At 41.5% G+C, this 17359-nt stretch overlaps 1 protein-coding gene across 1 annotated transcript in view; it reads left to right on the forward strand.

Annotated features, from left to right (window-relative positions):
• The first annotated feature begins 2638 nt into the window (after positions 1–2638).
• Blvra (biliverdin reductase A) overlaps positions 2639–17359 on the forward strand; it is a 39725-nt gene continuing 25004 nt past the window's right edge. Inside the window, exons 1-2 of the mRNA XM_076864250.2 lie at positions 2639–2729; positions 14114–14146. Of these exons, the coding sequence (XP_076720365.1) occupies positions 14135–14146 (12 nt within the window). The 5' untranslated portion in view covers positions 2639–2729; positions 14114–14134. The remainder of the gene's footprint in view (positions 2730–14113; positions 14147–17359) is intronic.

Genomic DNA, 17359 nt, shown 5'->3' on the forward strand with positions numbered 1-17359 from the left:
TAATTTTGAGTGCAGAACCCTACATTTTTTTCTTCCAACAGGTCACAATTGCTTGTCCACATCTAATCCAAAAGCAAATTCTTCAATGACCCACTTCTATTAAGTCTTTCCAAAATGTCTTACTTAATTTTCTTATAAACAACTTATTTTTGCATTAATTCATGGGTTTCTACATTTACTTAAATTGCATAATTACAATAAAAGGTATAACTGGCATTGGCATACATAACACTATATTAGTTTTATAGGACTGCCATAACAAATTGTCAGAAACGGGTGGTTTAAAATGAGACAAATTCATTGTCTCATAGTTTTGGAGTCTTAAAGTCTGAAATCAAGGTGTCAGTAGGGTCATACTATCTATTAAACCCGTAAGGGATGGCTTGTTCCATGCCTATTTTTAGCTTCAGGTAGTTTGCCTGACAATCTTCAGCATTCCTTGGCTTGCAGATGTATCCCTCCAGTTCTCTATCTTAACCTAGCCATCTTTTAGGTCTGTGTCCAAATTTCCCCTTTTCATTAAGAACACCAGTCATACTGGATTAGAGCCCACACTAATAACTTCATTTTAACTTGATTGCCTCTATAAAGATTTTATCTCCAAAGAAGATCACATTCTGAAGACCTAAAGGTTAGGATCACAGTATATCTTTCTCAGGGACAGAATTCAACCACCTACTACATTGACTTTTTCTCGCCCAGATGGTAGGGAAAAATCAGGGGTGCCATATAAAAGTGGTGAATATTTATAATAATATGTGGGTCAATAAAAGGAGTCAATAATATCCTGTTTCACAAAGTGGGGAAAGAGCAAAGAGAATGACAGAAGTGGAGCTGGAGCCCTATTATATTTCCTGTTTAAGTGAGTATTTTCTGTTATTGTGGACTAAGACAGCCTGTTACTCTCCCTCTGTCCTACTGGGTTGGATAAGGTTAGACGGTTTCAATGGGAAATTTCTATTCAAAAAAGGGACTAAAACTGAACATAAAATGTGCTAATACCTTGATAACATGATATTACAAGAAAGTTTTGAAGTTCACATCCTTCAAACTGCCTTCAAGGAAGTGTAGATTCTCTTTCACAGGCTTTCAGAAAACTCCTTTGAGTCAATCTCACCCAGCAAGTTTTTTTTTTTTCTTTTCTTTTTTTATCTACCCAGCGTGTCTTCTAGTAACAGAATTAAATATTTCATTTTGTGAAATCACTCCTTCCCCTTGTGGTTTATTTTAAAATGATGGTACATTCAGAACACAAATTTTGGTTTATGACCTAGGCCTTGCCAGTGAAACTATGACATGCTTCTTGTGGCAAGAAAAGACATATCATGGCCCAAGAGGCCAGAGCAAGGGAGGGTAGATAGAAGAGATGGATCATAATCAGTAAGTTAAATAAATAAATAAGGAATAGCAAGGAGGCCAAAGTGAATGGAGCAAAGGGAGTCATACCAGAGGTAGAGTAGGTGAGGTTGTAAGGGTAATGGAAGAGCAGCTCATGTTGGGCTTTGGTTTTTACTCTAAGTGGGAAACTTCCAGGAAAGTTTTGAGCAGAGAATGGATTTGATCTGACATGATATTTTTTAAGATCACCTTCGATGAGACAGTAGGGAAAACATGGAGGACACTGCTGTAATGACCCAGGTGGGAGATGGTGGAAGCATATGTAAGAAATGGTCAGACTATGGGTATGTGAGGAAAGTCCAGCCAAAACAATTTCCTGGCCGCTGGAAAGCAACCATGAGTCAAGGATAACTGAAAGGTTTTAGGCCTGAACAACTGGAAGGAGAGAATTGTCACTGAGAATATGAAGGAATGAGAAAAGTAAGATTAGGGACACAGGTTTGGACATTGTAAGACTGAAATATATTCTCAAAGATGCGGCTGAGCAGAGGAGTAGGGGTTCATGAGACAGATCCAACCTGGGGATAAAAGCCAAGATACAAAGACTTTCCTTCTCTCTCTGCAACCAACAAAGCCCCACCTGGGGTTTAACAGGATAAAGGAAGAGAACTTTTTGTTGGGGAAAACGCCAGTCCACTTTACCAGTCAGATTCCCGTCTTTGAGATCAAAGAGACTTCATTCCTTCATCTTAACCCCTCTCTGGTTTCTCCCTGGTCTCCCCCAGTCCCTTTAGGCTAGACCCCACACTCTGCCCAGTTGCTCCCTGCTTCTTCCCCTCCAGGTCCCTATTCTTAGGCCATTACCTGTTGGATAATAGACAGGACGTTCCCTAGGAAAGTGATCATTTCCTAGTCGCCCACAGACAGGGAATCGCTAGCCTCCAAGGAATCTACACTTCTCCCATTTACACAAAGGGCAAAAATAAGCCTGTTCCATTGAGCCTGGGTCACTAACCCAAAAAAGTCCCAGCCGGCTCCACTGGTGGAATCGGGGTGGACAAAAAGGCTGCGAAGACCTGCACACTAGGGTAAGACACACCGTTAGGGATCAGGCGACCCTAATCTCTCGTCGCCCAAGTTGGTTCAGGGAGCAGGTCAGGCGAACCGCAATAGCTCAGCAGCTGATCCAGCACAGCCAGAGGAACGAGCCCGGCGGAGACGCCTCCCTTTGCCTCCTCTGGGGGCGCTTCCGCGCCCCCCCCCCCCCCCCCCGGCGGGGCAGCCAATCGGAGCCGGGGAACCTTCCGCTCCGCAGACCTGGCTGCGGCGGCGGCGGCGGCGGCGTCGGGAGGCTACGCGGAGCGCTCGAGCTCGGTGCCCACTGGCATCAGGTAAGGGCGCACTGGAGGACTGCAGGCGGGCACGCGTGGGGGAACCAGGGTGCGTGACGGAGAACCGGGAACCACACGACTTTCCTAAAGCGTTCGGGCAGGCGCTTAAAGGGCCTTAAAGGCCAGAGGAGGCCCAGCACCAATCGCCGGCCTGGGCCACGGCTGCTGGAGCGGGATGCAGCGGCGCCGCCTACCTAGCCCTGCCCTGCCCTGCCCAAGGCCCGGGCCGGGGCCCAGCGGGAGGACAAGAGTCTCCGCGGGCCTACGAGGGGCTCTTTCAAATAAACAAGACACTTAAAACAATCTGTATTTGATTTTTAAATGTTATGGTTTCGGTTTTTAGGTAGAGCTTAGGGGGGCCGGTGCAGTGTGTGTGTTCCCCGCGGTCTAGGCGGCTGGGTTGAGCGAGTAGTTCTACTGGGGGCCTCCAGCGTGGGGACTTGGGATTCTACCCTGGGACTCCGAAATGTCAGGAGGGTGTCCGCTCCCGGAAAGCGTCTTAGCCTCTCCTAGCCACACTTTCCTCTTTAGAAACTGTGAAGTATGTTTCGTAGGCATTGTTGTGAGGGATAAATGAATTAATATTCTGCAAAATGCATTCTAGACATGAAGTGCTCAGGAATATTGCTAATGAGTTCATATCCTACTTGTAAAAATTTGAGGCATCCTTTATATACTCTTCTGGACCCTGATATTTTTTCACTTAACATTATGTCATATGAATTTTCCATTATACACCACTGTGAGATCTTGGGCATATTAAGCTAATCTCTTGGTGCTTCAGTTTACTTATCAGAAATATTGTGGATAATCATAATGCTTGGCTGGATGGTTAAGCAGAATAAATGACTTAGTAAACCTAATTAACTTACAGCATGATTTTCATTGTGGTAAAGATTCAACAAATATTAGCTCATCATTATCTATAAAGCAAGCAATACAGTCCTGAAGGAACTCCTCCTCATAACTACTGTAATTTCTGTGGCGTTATTTCCAAGAATTTTTTGAAATTACTGAAATAGAGAGTATTGATATATTACTCATTTTTGTCCCAAAAGATTATATTGATATATATACAAATCCTTTCCTTACATTATGCATTCCAGAAAAAAAAAAAAAACACTGATGTGAAATGGTAAACAAAGTATTATAAGAGATGTTTTACATGAAAGGTTCTCTAATTGTACTTGAACTTTTAGGAGTAATTGTCAATGTTTTTCCAGTTTTTCATACATGTTCTTTATTTATTTTCTTTTTTAAAAAATTCTTTTTACTCCCTTGCCCATGCAATTAGCATTTGCTTAACAAAGATTTGTCACACTTAGTCACATGTCTCCCGCCCCCCCCATTCCCCTCTCTTATTCTCTGAGACAAGATCTCACTAAATTACCTAGGCTGGCCTTGAGCTTTTCCATCCTCCTGCTTCAGTCTCCCAAATAGTTAGGATTACAGGTATGTACCACCATGACCAGCTGGGTCATGTCTAATAATCACTTTTATTTTAATTGTATTTAATTTTTCATCTATATTTATTATCACTCCTAATCTTTTTTTAATAAAATAAGGGTAAAATCTGATAAAATACTCAAATTGCAATGGTCTTCTGTCTAGAGGCAGCACTGCACCAGAACTGGGGGCTGATAGGAGACTTGTGCAGAAACTGTGGCAGCACTTTCATTCCTGATTCTCATAGGCATATCCAGGAGTCTGTTTACATGATCATATAGATCACTAATACCAAGTGGGGCCATTTGTGTGTACCATAGTAGTATATTTAGGATTCTAAAAAAAAAAAAAAAAAAAAAAAAAAAAAGCTCATCTTTAGACATATATTCTGGAATTTGAAAAAGACATTTTTCTGCAAAGAAAATGTCTTATTGTTCCTTCAAATTAGGTATTAACAATAGTGTCTGTTTGAAAACTTTTCATTAATGCACAGTGTATAATTTTTCATTTATGAAAAACCTGAAAACAAAAACAAAACAAAAAAACACGCACAAAAATCCTGAAGATTGGGCTGGGAATGTGGCTCAGGCGGTAGCGCGCTCGCCTGGCATGCGTGCGGCCCGGGTTCGATCCTCAGCACCACATACAAACAAAGATGTTGTGTCCGCCAAAAACTAAAAAATAAATATTAAAGAGTTCTCTCTCTCTCTCTCTCTCTCTCTCTCTCTCTCTCTCTTTAAAAAAAAAAAAAAAAAATCCTGAAGATTGTTTCCGTGACAGGGAACTACATTCCTGAAAACGTCTTCAAATTATGAGTTATTGGCTCTGCCTTATGGTGAAAATTGAGGGTGACCTCCCAGCAATAGGGTTATATATACATAGATATTTCAAAAGTATTAAAACCCTGAATTATTTCACAAGTGAATTAAGGCAGTTTACAACAAAGTTGGTAACAGATAACTATAAATATAACCAGAAATTGGAAGCAGAGAAAAAATGTAAACACAGGAAATGAGTATATGGGGAAAAAAGAGCAAAGTGTGCTAGTGCTATCCAGTAGCACTTTCTGTGATGATAGAAATGCCTCGGCACCACATAAAAATAAATAAAATAAAGGTATGGTGTCCAACTATAACTAAAAATTAAATATTAAAAAAGAAATGTACTATATTTAATTAATTTACATTTAAATAGACACCTGTGTCTATCTGGTGGCTACCACACAGGACAGTGCGGGTCTAAATTGTTTTTTGTAATTACATCTCAAATTTGTCTCTGGAAAAGTAAACTTAGTATGTAATATGGTTCTTGTCATTTAGAAGTAGACTATGCTTAGCAACTTAATTCATTCATTACCCAAATATAAATGACATTGAAAGGAAGCAGAGCATTTCCTGATACTTAGCTGTATGATAATTTTCTGTGGACTTTATTATCAGGGTACCTTGATATATTGCCCTGCCAAACTCTATTCAATTAAGGAATTAGAGCTGCAAGAGATAGAGTCAGTGAATATGGCATCCTTTCTCTTTTCAGAATTTTGAGTAATTATACTAAACTTTATAGAAAATTTTAAAGTATATAGGTAAGCAATTAAGCAACTACATCATAGGGGCTGGGGTTGTGGCTCAGTGGTAGAGCGCTTGCCTAGCAAATGTGAGGCGCTGGGTTCAATCCTCAGCTCCACATACAATAAATAAATAAAATAAAGATATTGTGTCCATCTACAATTAAAAAAAAAAAGAAGCAGCATCATAAAAACTGTACCACTCAAAGACATAATTACTACTAATATTTCATGTGTGCATTTCCAGTCTTTGTCCCATATTTTCCTTGATAGGTCTTGAAATGTCCAGTTTCCTCCATGAAAGAGACCTTCATTTGGAAGGTGAGAGTCACTCACCTTGAACTCTCAGGCAAGCACCTGGCATCGCCTAAGGTCGCCCTCTCCTTGATACTTCATTATAGCTCCTGCCAGTGGCTGGCTTTGGGACAATGATTTTAAGTGCTTGAGAGGGTCTTTCCAGGGGAAAGAGGAGAAATATTACAGCTGTAGTCAGTTCTCCATGATAAGCCACCCATCCTTGACATTACTGACATTTGCAGCTGGATAACTCTTTGTTAGGTGTGTGTGTGTTGGGAGTGGGAAATGTTTAGTGGCTTCTAACTACTAGATGCCAGTAGCACACTTACACCTGCCACTCCTAGCCTGACAATCAGAAATGTCAGTGAGAACCACTGGGTCAAATGGAAAGCACTAAATTATTGCTGACATGCTCTAAAGAGTTTCAAATTCTTATTTGTACATGTGAGAGAGTCTGAAATCAAAAGACAAATCAGAAATTAAGGAAGCTGTTTTGTCCTGGATATACTATTAATTTGCTGTGAGATTTTGGTGGGCAAGTGTATCAGTTAGAATCCTAACAGGAAAAAGCACAAAATGAAAGGAACTTTTTAGAGGTCTCTTCTTCACAAAAAAAAAATGGGCAGGATTAGGGGAACCAACACATGATGGTGAGGTACCCAGGGAAGAGGGTAGCCGCCCTCAGTGGACCATGCTCCCTACTCTTGTCTGAAGGGACAAGAGCTGGGGTGGGGTGGAGGAAACTGAAGCTTTGGAGAAGAAGCTGCCTTCTCCAGGGCTGCAGTGGCCATGAAAGAATGCAGCCACTGCCAGATCAGACCCCTGTGGGGCCAGACAGGTGCAATACAAGTCTTTCTCTTTCTGTTCCCCACCCTCTGTTTCTTCATTGGCCAAACCCAACTGGAAACTGAAGGGTAAAGGATGGCAGACAACCAGCTTCCTAGAGCATGGGACAGCACAGGGGCCAGCAGAACTATCACCTAGCCTTAACATCCCAGGGTCTTTGTGCCTCTGCAGAATGAAGGTTCTCAAACTCCACTGCTTCTCTCTCTGTTTTTAAATTGGTGCATTATAATTACACATAGTAGCGGGATTCATTTTGCCATATTTGTACATGCATACAACGTAATCTGATCAGTGTCATTCCCCCTTCCTCTATTTCTCTCCATTCCTCCCTCACCTTGATCACTTATTCTTCTTTACTCTCTTTTTTAAATTATTTTTATCTCTTTTTTATAATTGTTATTATTATTATTATGTCAATTACTGCATCATAATTATATGTATATAGGCAGGATTCTTTGTGCTATATTCATATATGGACACAGCATAATTTGGTAGATGTCCTTCCCCAATACCTCCCCCCCTTCTGTCTACCTTCCCTCTCTCTCTTGATCCCCTTCCTCTACTCTGAGTCTTCTCTGGCTCCCCTTCTTATGCAAATGTACATATAGTCATCCTGTACTGCTTAAGGCCTCTGGCTTTGTTTCATGAAGGAATGCCAGGTCATTCTGTTTGGGTTTTTGTTGTTGTTGTTGTTGTTGGGGGGGGTGGCTACTGCAGGATTTAAGGGTTTTTTGTTTTGTTTTTAAATATTTTTTTAGTTGTAATTGGACACAATATCTTTATTTATTTTTATGTGGTGCTGAGGCACAAACCCAGTGCCTCACATGTGCGAGGTGGGTGCTCTACCACTGAGCTACAGCCCCAGCCCTTGTTATGTTTTTGTTTGTTGTTTTTAATCATTACTATTTCATTTTGTGCTGTTTGGGGCACTAAAATATTTGTTGGGACCTGAGTAAATAGTTGGCTATTTCATATGCCTTGTACTTACTTGTACATAATGATTTTTTTTTTCCTTATAGCTTAACTCTTTCCCTTTTATCTGTCTCAGAAATCTTATAAGAAAACCTCCAGTTTGAAAGGGGCTTAAAGTTTTCGCCTGAAACTTGAGAATTTGCCACCCCTTAACCAAACTGCCTAGGAAAGAAAATAGTGAAATAATATGAAATAAAATAATTTATATGATTAATATCAAGGACACAAATAATACATTATGAAATCTTGCTTGTTGTTTTGCTAAAGAGAGAAAATGTTTTTTCTCTAGAGATCTTTAAAAACATAATTATTAGGCTTTTAACAGAAACAAAAGTTAGAAGTGTGGAAAATTTGCATTTCTTTGACCCCCACTTGTGAGTTGTGCTGGGTATGCTCGGTGTTCTAGCAGCTCATGCTTTCCTGTGTACTGGGCCAGAAAGAACTAGTCTTTAAGCAGTAGGAGACCGAGGTTATGATCTGGACCCTCTGGAGGGTAAAATGCCTAAGGACATGTATAGGACCCTGATATGTCCTGATCTCAGCCCAGTTTTGAAACTGAGTTGCACATTGTTCTGCATCATTTCAGTTAATATGCTGCTCTTTTAATATATGGACATACCTTCCAAGTTTAAGTGTACTAGACATTGATTCCTTAATAAGAGTACTTTGCCACATGTTACGTTATTTCCCTCCAATTTTATCAAGATCACTTTTGCTAAAGGTAGAAGCTTTTGAAATGGAGAGGGGAAAGAATAGGAGATTGTGGGGCTAGGAAGGACTGAGGAAGGGGTGGCTTTTGTTTGAGTGAGTGGCAGGTAAAGCCAAGGACAAATTTCAAGCTTTTTTCCACCTGGAGCCTGGATGGCAGCAGTTTCATAATTCTGATATTCTGAGCTTGACCTAGTTTACTTGTGTCTGTCCGTCCCTTGGAATCAGAGAGAGGCAAAGACCCTTCAGTTAACCAAGCTAAACACCCAAGAAAATTAAACCAAAAGAGAACAACCACAAAATAGTATGTCAGCACTGAAAGAGAGTATAGGGTCATGTAAGCTCATCTAAGTTCCTCTGCCCCCTCCTTTTTCTAGGTACAGGTCTCCAACAGGAGATCACATGCCCAAGCCTTGATTGCACAGTTGGTGGGTGACTAGGCCAGGCCTAGAATTCTGGTCTCACGGGTCACAGGCAGGCTGTTCATTCCCCAGAGATACAGCTGGACTTTTTGAACCTGAGTGTGTTTTGTTTTGGGGTCAGAGCAAATAAAGGCTCAAACTCCAAGGCTGTTTAACAGACATGGTGCAGAAGATGGCAGAATGTGGGGCAGGGAGAGAATCCTGCTTTACATTGCTTTTCTTTTAACTTTCAAGTGAACTACTGTAGCCTCAGCTGTCATGTGTCACTATGTAATAATTCAGGAACTAACTCAAGATTATTCTTCTCCTTTTCCTCCTTCTCCTCCCACTTTGCCCCTTCCCCCTCCTTCCCCTCCTCCCCCTTTCTCTTTCTCTTTCTCCTTTTCCTTTTCCTCTCCCTCCTCCTCATCCCTTTTTATTAATTTTCTTTTTTTTAATTTTTTTTTAGTTTTAGTTGGACACAATATCTTTACATTTATGTGGTGCTGAGGTTCGAACCCAGTGCCTAATGCATGCCATACCAGTACTTTAACCACTGAGCCATTTTTAATCCCAGCCCCAATTTTCTTAATTAATAAAGTTATATCATGTTTCTGGATGGGAAGGCTTATTTCACCCTAATGTAATTTATAGTTTTGGTTTAATTATAGTTATTGTCGAAATGGATTTTTTTAATTTGACAGAGATGTTGTAAAATTCATTCAGAGATCTAAGCAAGCAAAAAGAGATAAGAATACTGAATAAGATTAATGAGAGAACTTGAATGACCAGGTACAACACATTGTATGGCCACAGTCTTAGGGATTAGTATATGAATTTTAGGCATGGGAATATAGGTCATGGCATAGCAGATACAGTGAAAGAAACAATAACTACTAATAAGAATTTAAGTATAGAGTCACTGGGAGAAAGAGTGAAATATTCAATTAACAATTCAATTAACAATATTTGGTAAGAGTAGAGTCTCATGCCAAATGTCAAAATACAATTCAAATTGATTTAAAAAATTAAAATGTGGTCTGGGGATGTAGCTAGTAGTAGAACACTCACCTAAGGCCCTGGGTTCAATCCACAGTGGCATGCACGCTCGTGCGCGTGCGTGCGCGCGCACACACACACACACACACACACACACACACAAACTGGACTGGCCTGTAATTCAATTACTAGGGAGGTTGAGGCAGGAGTATCTTAAATTTGAGGACAGCCTGAGCAACTGTGAGACCCTGTATGAAAATAATAAGATGATGATGATGATGATGATGATGATGATGATGAAGAAATTTTAAAAAGAATTAAAGCTAGGTTCCTATCCTCTACGAAAGGACATCCCTTTCTCCACCAAGAGTGTCCTGTTTCTCCTTCCTATCCCTTTTAATAAATGCATTCCTGGGCTGGGGATGTGGCTCAAGGGGTAGCGCGCTCGCCTGGCATGTGTGCAGCCCGGGTTCGAACCTCAGTACCACATACAAAGATGTTGTGTGTGCCGAAAACTAAAAAATAAATATGAAAAAATTCTCTCTCTCTCTCTCTAAAAAAAAATAAATAAATGCATTCCTGTTACCCTGAAAAAGGAAAGTTAAAAATCTAAGGAAAAATAAAGAGGTTGTTTATACATATCTTGGGAAAATCATTCTAAAAAAAATGTTAAAAGTCAGACAACTTAAAATGTTTTCATGTTTGATCATATAAATATTAAACCATTGAAATTAAAAATAGACCTATACAAGCCTAAAACTTCTTGTTATAGGATTAGGTCTTAAATGATTTAGGATCTATTAAAATATAGAATAAAAATTTTCCTGGATTCTGTTTAACTTGAATGGGTCTCAGAAGGACACTCGAGAAGAAAGGAAAGAGAGGTGTGTGACGGGCAGGTAGAGTATTGTGTTCAAGTCAGTTTTTCATTGTACAAAATACCTGAGATAAGCAACTTACAAAGAAGAAAAGTTCATTTTGGCTCACAGTTTCAGAGGTTTCAGTCCATGGTTGATGGCCTGTTGCTTTGGGGCCTGTGGCAAGCAGTATATTTTGTTGGGAGCATATGGCAGAACAGAGAAGCAAAGGGAGAACAGAAGGGACAGGATCCCAGTATCCCCTTCCACTGACCTAACTTCTACCATTAGGCCCCACCTCCTCAAGGTCCCATCACCTCCCCAGAGCACCACAGACTGGGACCACACCATTAACACATGGGCCTCTGGGAACTTTTCACATCGCAATACACTTGATGTTGAAAGGTGGAGCCTGGTCTGGGGTTGCTGTCTGTCCTGACAGTGTTATCTTATTATAGGGGGAGCTGAAAACTGGAGAGGAAAGGACATAGGAAAGATCTGGCTGGTCTTTGTAGTTATGTGACCCTGGCAGGTCTCCAGTCACTCAAGGCTCTCTGAGCACCAGATAGGATGCCCTAGTAGTGCAGTTAATCTCAGGTGGCACCCCTCGATGCCTAAATGTGGTAGAATTTCTAGGTAGGATTCTTTCTCATGCATCTGCATTTCTCTAAACCTCTATCTTTTTTTCCTTTTGTTTTGTTTTCCTCGGGTTCTATGGGAGAACAGTAAAGTTCGTAAGTAAGGAGAAGCTTTACTTATAAGTTCTTATTAAAAAGAGAAAGCAAATGGTATTAATGTTTTCAGGACAGAGGATGCCTGGTAATTTAGTCATTTCCTCTGAAGTATGGTTTGTGGGCTGGAGACAGAATGGGAAGCAGTGGAATTATAGTGCTTTTACTTTCTGTGAACTTCAGGTACCTCTTTTGTAAAATGGAATTAGTTTTTTTTCTTTTCTTTCTTTCTTTTTTTTTTTTTTTTTTTTTTTTTTTGGCCAAGGCTTTGAGGATTAGATATAAAGCAGCTGACATGAATAGGCACACAGCTGTTATCAGCCTCTACATATTTTGTGTATTTTCTTATCTGACACCTCACTCACATATAAGCTTCCAGGGAACTTAAAGTTCTTTTTTTTTTTTTTTTTCCGGTTCTGGAGATTGCTTTGAGCTACATTTTCAGCCCTTTTTATTTTTTATTCTGAGATAAGGTCTTGCTAAGTCCTTATGCCCTCACTAAGTTGTTGAGGCTGGTCTGGAACTTTCTATCCTCCTGCCTCAGCCTTCCTGGTCTCTGGGATTCCAGGCATGCATCCCCATGCCCAGTGGAACTTTTAAGTTCTTGAAGTGAAGCATAGCAGAGTATTGGGAGGGCAAACAGCATGCTCTCCAAGGGCCTCTATGGTCCAGACTGTTGTCTCACATACACCCTTCATGTAGTCCTGGCGCCTCCCATGCCCCCAGCTCTCAGTGTGTTAGTCATCATTCTGAGGTATTTTATGCATAAGAAGACATCACATTTATTCTGACTTCCTGGGATCTGAGAAGAAAATCTACTCGTTTTGTCACATTCTGCTTTTTGAGGTTTTCTTCTAGCAAGATCCCGTGTTAAATATTTGCTAGGAGATAGGAAAAGGCACCAGGTTGCAGAAGAAAAGACAGCATATGTGCTGACCATGTCATGAGACCCACTCTCAAAGCAGGAAGGAGAAATGGGAAAAGAGAAGGGAGGAGAAGGCTAGAAACATGTTCCTCTCAACATAAAGCCTTCCCCAGGTGGTCTTAGGGTGAGTTTCCCAGAGTCAAGGTTGTTTTGTTTTGTTTTTTTCTTTTCTTGTAGTGCTGGAGATCAAACCCAGAGCCCAGGACTAGCTAGGCAAGCGCTTCACCACTGATTGCATCCCCAACTCCAACAAGGTGGTAGTGTGGTTTTATGGATGCTATCTATCCCATTTCACTGTTATTTGATTATTATCATCCCTGTGCTTAACCAAACCAAACCAAAGCAAGATCACATGCAGGGCTAGACCAAGGGTAGGGTTACCTCAGCCTTCCATTTTCACAGGCCATAGAAGTCCCTTTTCTCCCCATTGGCCTCCTGGACATCATACCCAGGTGGAGGGGCCAGAGAGGTGTGTTTAGTCCTTCCTCCATTACCTCTGGTTATCCACTTGCCCTGCCCTTACCTGCCAAGTCTTAGTTAAAATAAAGTAGCAATCCTAGCAGCTCTGAAAAAAATGAATGAGAAGTTAATTTTTTATCTGTCTCTGTTATACTTAAAATTCTAGTGTTTATTCAAGAGTGACTTCTGACTTTCTGTACATGGTCTCCTGGATGCCTGATGAAAATGCAGATTGTCAGCCTCCCCTCCCCTCCAGGCTTTCTGGGCCAGACCTGGGGTGGAGCCCGAAATAGACATTTTCAATAAACAGTCCCAGGAATACATTGAAATTTGCTACCACTGTTATGCCATGTCACATTGTTTGTGTTTTATTTTTTATACCTTTATTTATTTATTTTTATGTGGTGCTGAGGATTGAACCCAAGGCCTTGCACGTGCTAGGCAAGCACTCTGCCACTGAGCTACAACCCCAGCCCGCTCACATTATTTTTAAAGTATTTTTTTAGTTGTTGATGGACTTTGTTTGTTTGTTTGTTTGTTTACTTTTCTGTCATGCTGAGAATCAAACCCAGGGCTTTACACATACTAGGCAAGTGCTCTACCACTGAGCCACAACCCAGCCCAACATTTCCTCTTTTATTTCTTTTCTTTCTCTCTTCTATCTCCCTTTATTGTCCCTTTTCTTTCCTCATGCCTCTGATTCCTGCTCACCTCTTTGCTCCCTTGTTCCTTCTTAATGCTAAGGGTTCAGAGTAGCCTCCAAGCTGTTCTTTTAACATAATATATTTAAGTCCTATGGAAACTCACTAGGACAGAAAAAAAGAAGTACATTTTATTACCTTGCTTGTATTCATAAAAGAAAGCCAAATAAAAAGCTGTCTTCTCCAAGCATCAACTTTGGGAAATGCATGGTTTTCATGGAGGCATCATGTCTCCAGATGTTCTTCCAGAATAGGAGAGGGACCTTGGTGTTTGGAAATGCCCTTCTGTAAGAAACATGGCTGTTGTGATGTCCCAGGGAAGTTGGCCACCACAAGCCCCAGTACAGAAGACACAGACCTGGATACCCTGTGGGTGGGACAGGAAGTAGTGGAGGAGGAAGTGGGCTAGCATGGAGGAGTATGGAGTTCGGGGTGATACCATTAGGGTCCTGAACCTATGCTTTTGTTTTCACAGCCACTGAAGGAAGAGACCAAGATGAATGCAGAGGTGAGTCCTTTACCAGGACCATTTTAAGAGATGCTTTTTATTGCAATGTTCCTTATTTTTTCTCCGCAGGATATCCTTTCTCCCCACAGAGCTTTCAGAAACACAAACTTGCACACATTTCTCCTCCAGCCTACTGATGTGCACCTGGTTCTGGGTGATGTAGGAAGAACGAGGCCCCTCTGGAGTTCTTATCCATGTCCATCCACCTTCAGTTAGAGTTAAATTTTTCACTACATCTAATTCTGGAATAGTACTCAGGAGCCAGGGTGGCAGTGGGGTGGGGAGGGTGCTGCACTCACAGTCCTGCTTTATGTTATTCTGGGGACTCTTGATTTTGCTTACTAGGACCTGTCTTTGCCATGTCTTCTTGGTGCTCTCATTTCCTGTTCTTTGATCCAAGAAGGTATCTGGCATCTTTACCCCTTTGTTTTATTCATCTACTCATTCCTGCTCATTCCTGCTTTCACTCCCTCCCTAGTCTAGCCTGCGGTTCATCTCCACTATTTCACTGATGCCCCCAACTCTTTTTCCCCTCTGTTCTGCTCATCTACTTTGGCAAGCCCAGAGATTGTCTCCATGGAGTGGTGATCTATTTCTCTGGACAATTTGGTCTGGTTTTCATCTTTCCCCCTAAGCTTTGTACTCCTTACGGATCCCTCCCAATCTTAGCATTTAGATCACTTTTTACTTTACAGACAAAAATGTAAACATTCCATGTGACATCATCTCTCTTCGTTCCTGCCTCTTCAAGTGCCTTGTTCTTTTTTTCTTTTAATATTTTTTAGTTCTCAATGGACCTCTATTTATTTATTTATTTATATGCGTGCTGAGACTCAAACCCAGTGCCTCACACATGCGAGGCAAGCGCTCTTCCACTGAGTTACAACCCCAGCTAAGTGTCTTGTTCTTTAGTCACAGAGGAAAAGATGTTTACCAGTGCGAGAGGCTGTGAATACTGGACGACCCAACCAGTGTGGCTCTTTTCCTAGAAGTCCAGTTGAAGGTCAGGCTCTAGGGCCCATTGATCCAGTGGCTCATTATGAAGGATACAGGATCTTTTCAGCTTTCTGCTTTCCCTCCAAGTGTTGTCTTCATCCTAGGGGCATTTCCCCCTTGTGGTTATCGGATGGCTGCCAGCTGCAATTAGGGCTACACATGTTCTCATTCCCTTTCAGCAAAAGAAAGAAGTGGCTTCCTGCAGCTCTTTCAGAAAAGAGGGAACCACTTTTTTTTTTTTTTTTTAAGTTGTTATCCCCACCAAATGCCTCCTTAGGTGTTGTTGGCCAGCACCAGGCCACATGTCCATTCTGGGAACAATCACTGTATCTGAGGACTAGGGATTTTACTGCTTGGCTTAGACTGGACAGGTCCACCCTAGAGCAGCTTCACCTAGGCCAGAGAGTCTAAGAAGAGTGAGTGAATGTTGAGTAGCCTCCATCAGCATCTACGACATTTCTGACAAAGGCACACTCTTCTCCATTGCTCTGAGACTGCAGACCTTCCACTGTCTCCTAATCATTTCCTGTATCTTTTTGCGTTGTTCACCTCTCCTCTACTAGGTCTTTCTCATCAGTAATTCAAAATGCTTTAGTTTTTGCTGTCTTCAAAGCAAAACAAACAGCTGTCACTCTGCTTTTCTTCCCTTTGAGACAGGCTTCTTGAAGGAGATCACCATAGGTAATGTCCCCATTTTCTCATCCTTGAGTCATTCTCATCTTATATTATAGTTTGGCTTCTTTTCCTACTGTTATACTGAATGAGGCTTGTCAGGGTCACTGATGATCTCTTTAAGTTGTATAAAAATTTGCTTTTATAATAGTTTAAGTACATTTATCTAGTGCAGAACTCAAAAGTCAGAAGTAAGTCCTACCGCTACCTTATCCTGACCAGCCCTCCTCTGGCTGGGGCTGACTTCTGTTGACCATGCTCTTATGCCCCTGATCTTATCTGAAGGCTCCTGTGGTTCTCCATGGGACTGACTCTGATTATCATGGTCTTTAAAGTTCTGAAGAAACAGCAAAAATTCTGCATTATTAACCTCATATACCCTAGCCTAGTATTGGTTCTGTCACTCATCTCTTCTGTCCTAAATTACAACTTTTTCTTCTTTAATAGCTTTTTTAAACCTCTTAAAACTTTTAAAAACATCCCTAGGCTTGGGTCCTCCTCTAACTAAAAAGGAGCTTCGTGCTTCCCTTTTATATACAATCCTTCCATAGTCTAACTTTGTTCTCATAGCTCTGGGTCTGAGGGTAAGTAAGGTTGCCCATGGGCTCCATATCACCAAATTTGGTGGCAACTTTTCTGAAAGCATTTGACACTAGTGCTATAGTTTCAATCTTAAATGTCCTCCAAAGGCCTATGTGTTGAAAGCTTTGTCCCCCAGTAGCACCCCAGCAAGGCACTATTGGTAGATGGGGTATAGTAGGAGGTCTTCAGGTCACTGGGGGCATGCCCTTAGAGAGGAGAGTGAGACCCTCGTCTCTTTCTCTCTCTCTTTTGCTTTCTAGCCACGAGGTGGGTGGTTTTGCTTCACTACTTACTCCTTCCATGATGCTGCCTTGCTACAGACCCAAAGCAGTGAGGCCAACTGATCATAGACTAGAGAGCCCCCCAAATCATGAGTCAAATACACGTTTTCTTTTTAGAAGATGATTATCTCAGGTATTTGTTATAGTGCCAGAAAGCTGCCTAGTACAACTATTGACCACATTCTTCTTCAGATGTCCCCTTGATACCCCAGAGTTTCTGCCTGTATCTCTGGTTACTTATTCTCACACTCTTTCCTAGGCTCCTCTTTTGCGTACTCTTTAAGAGTCTGTGATACCCAGAGTACTTCTCACCCTACCTGTGGCCCCAGGGGTGGGGAGATACTCATCAGTTCCAGCAGCTTTCCTTTTCAGTTGTATGGTTAGGAAAGTCCAAGTGGACCTGTTCAAGCAGGTCTTTTGCCTCAACTCCAGGCACAGCCAGCAGCCAGTTTACTCATCTTGATTTATAAGTTCCACAGGGACCCCAAACTCGTTTTAGCCCAAGCTGTGCTTGCTGCCTCTCTTCCATCCCAAATCTGCTTCTCCTTGTGGGGTCCCTTCGGGGACTGCACTCCAACAGCCAGTTTCCAAATGCTGTAAATTCTTTCCTTAATTAAGTCAGTCCCCAAATTTATGCCACAGCACACTGTGCCAAACTTGGCTTGATGGCTATAATGGTTAA

This window comes from Callospermophilus lateralis, chromosome 1 (assembly GCF_048772815.1).
Source record: "Callospermophilus lateralis isolate mCalLat2 chromosome 1, mCalLat2.hap1, whole genome shotgun sequence".
Taxonomy (NCBI): Eukaryota; Metazoa; Chordata; class Mammalia; order Rodentia; family Sciuridae; genus Callospermophilus; species Callospermophilus lateralis.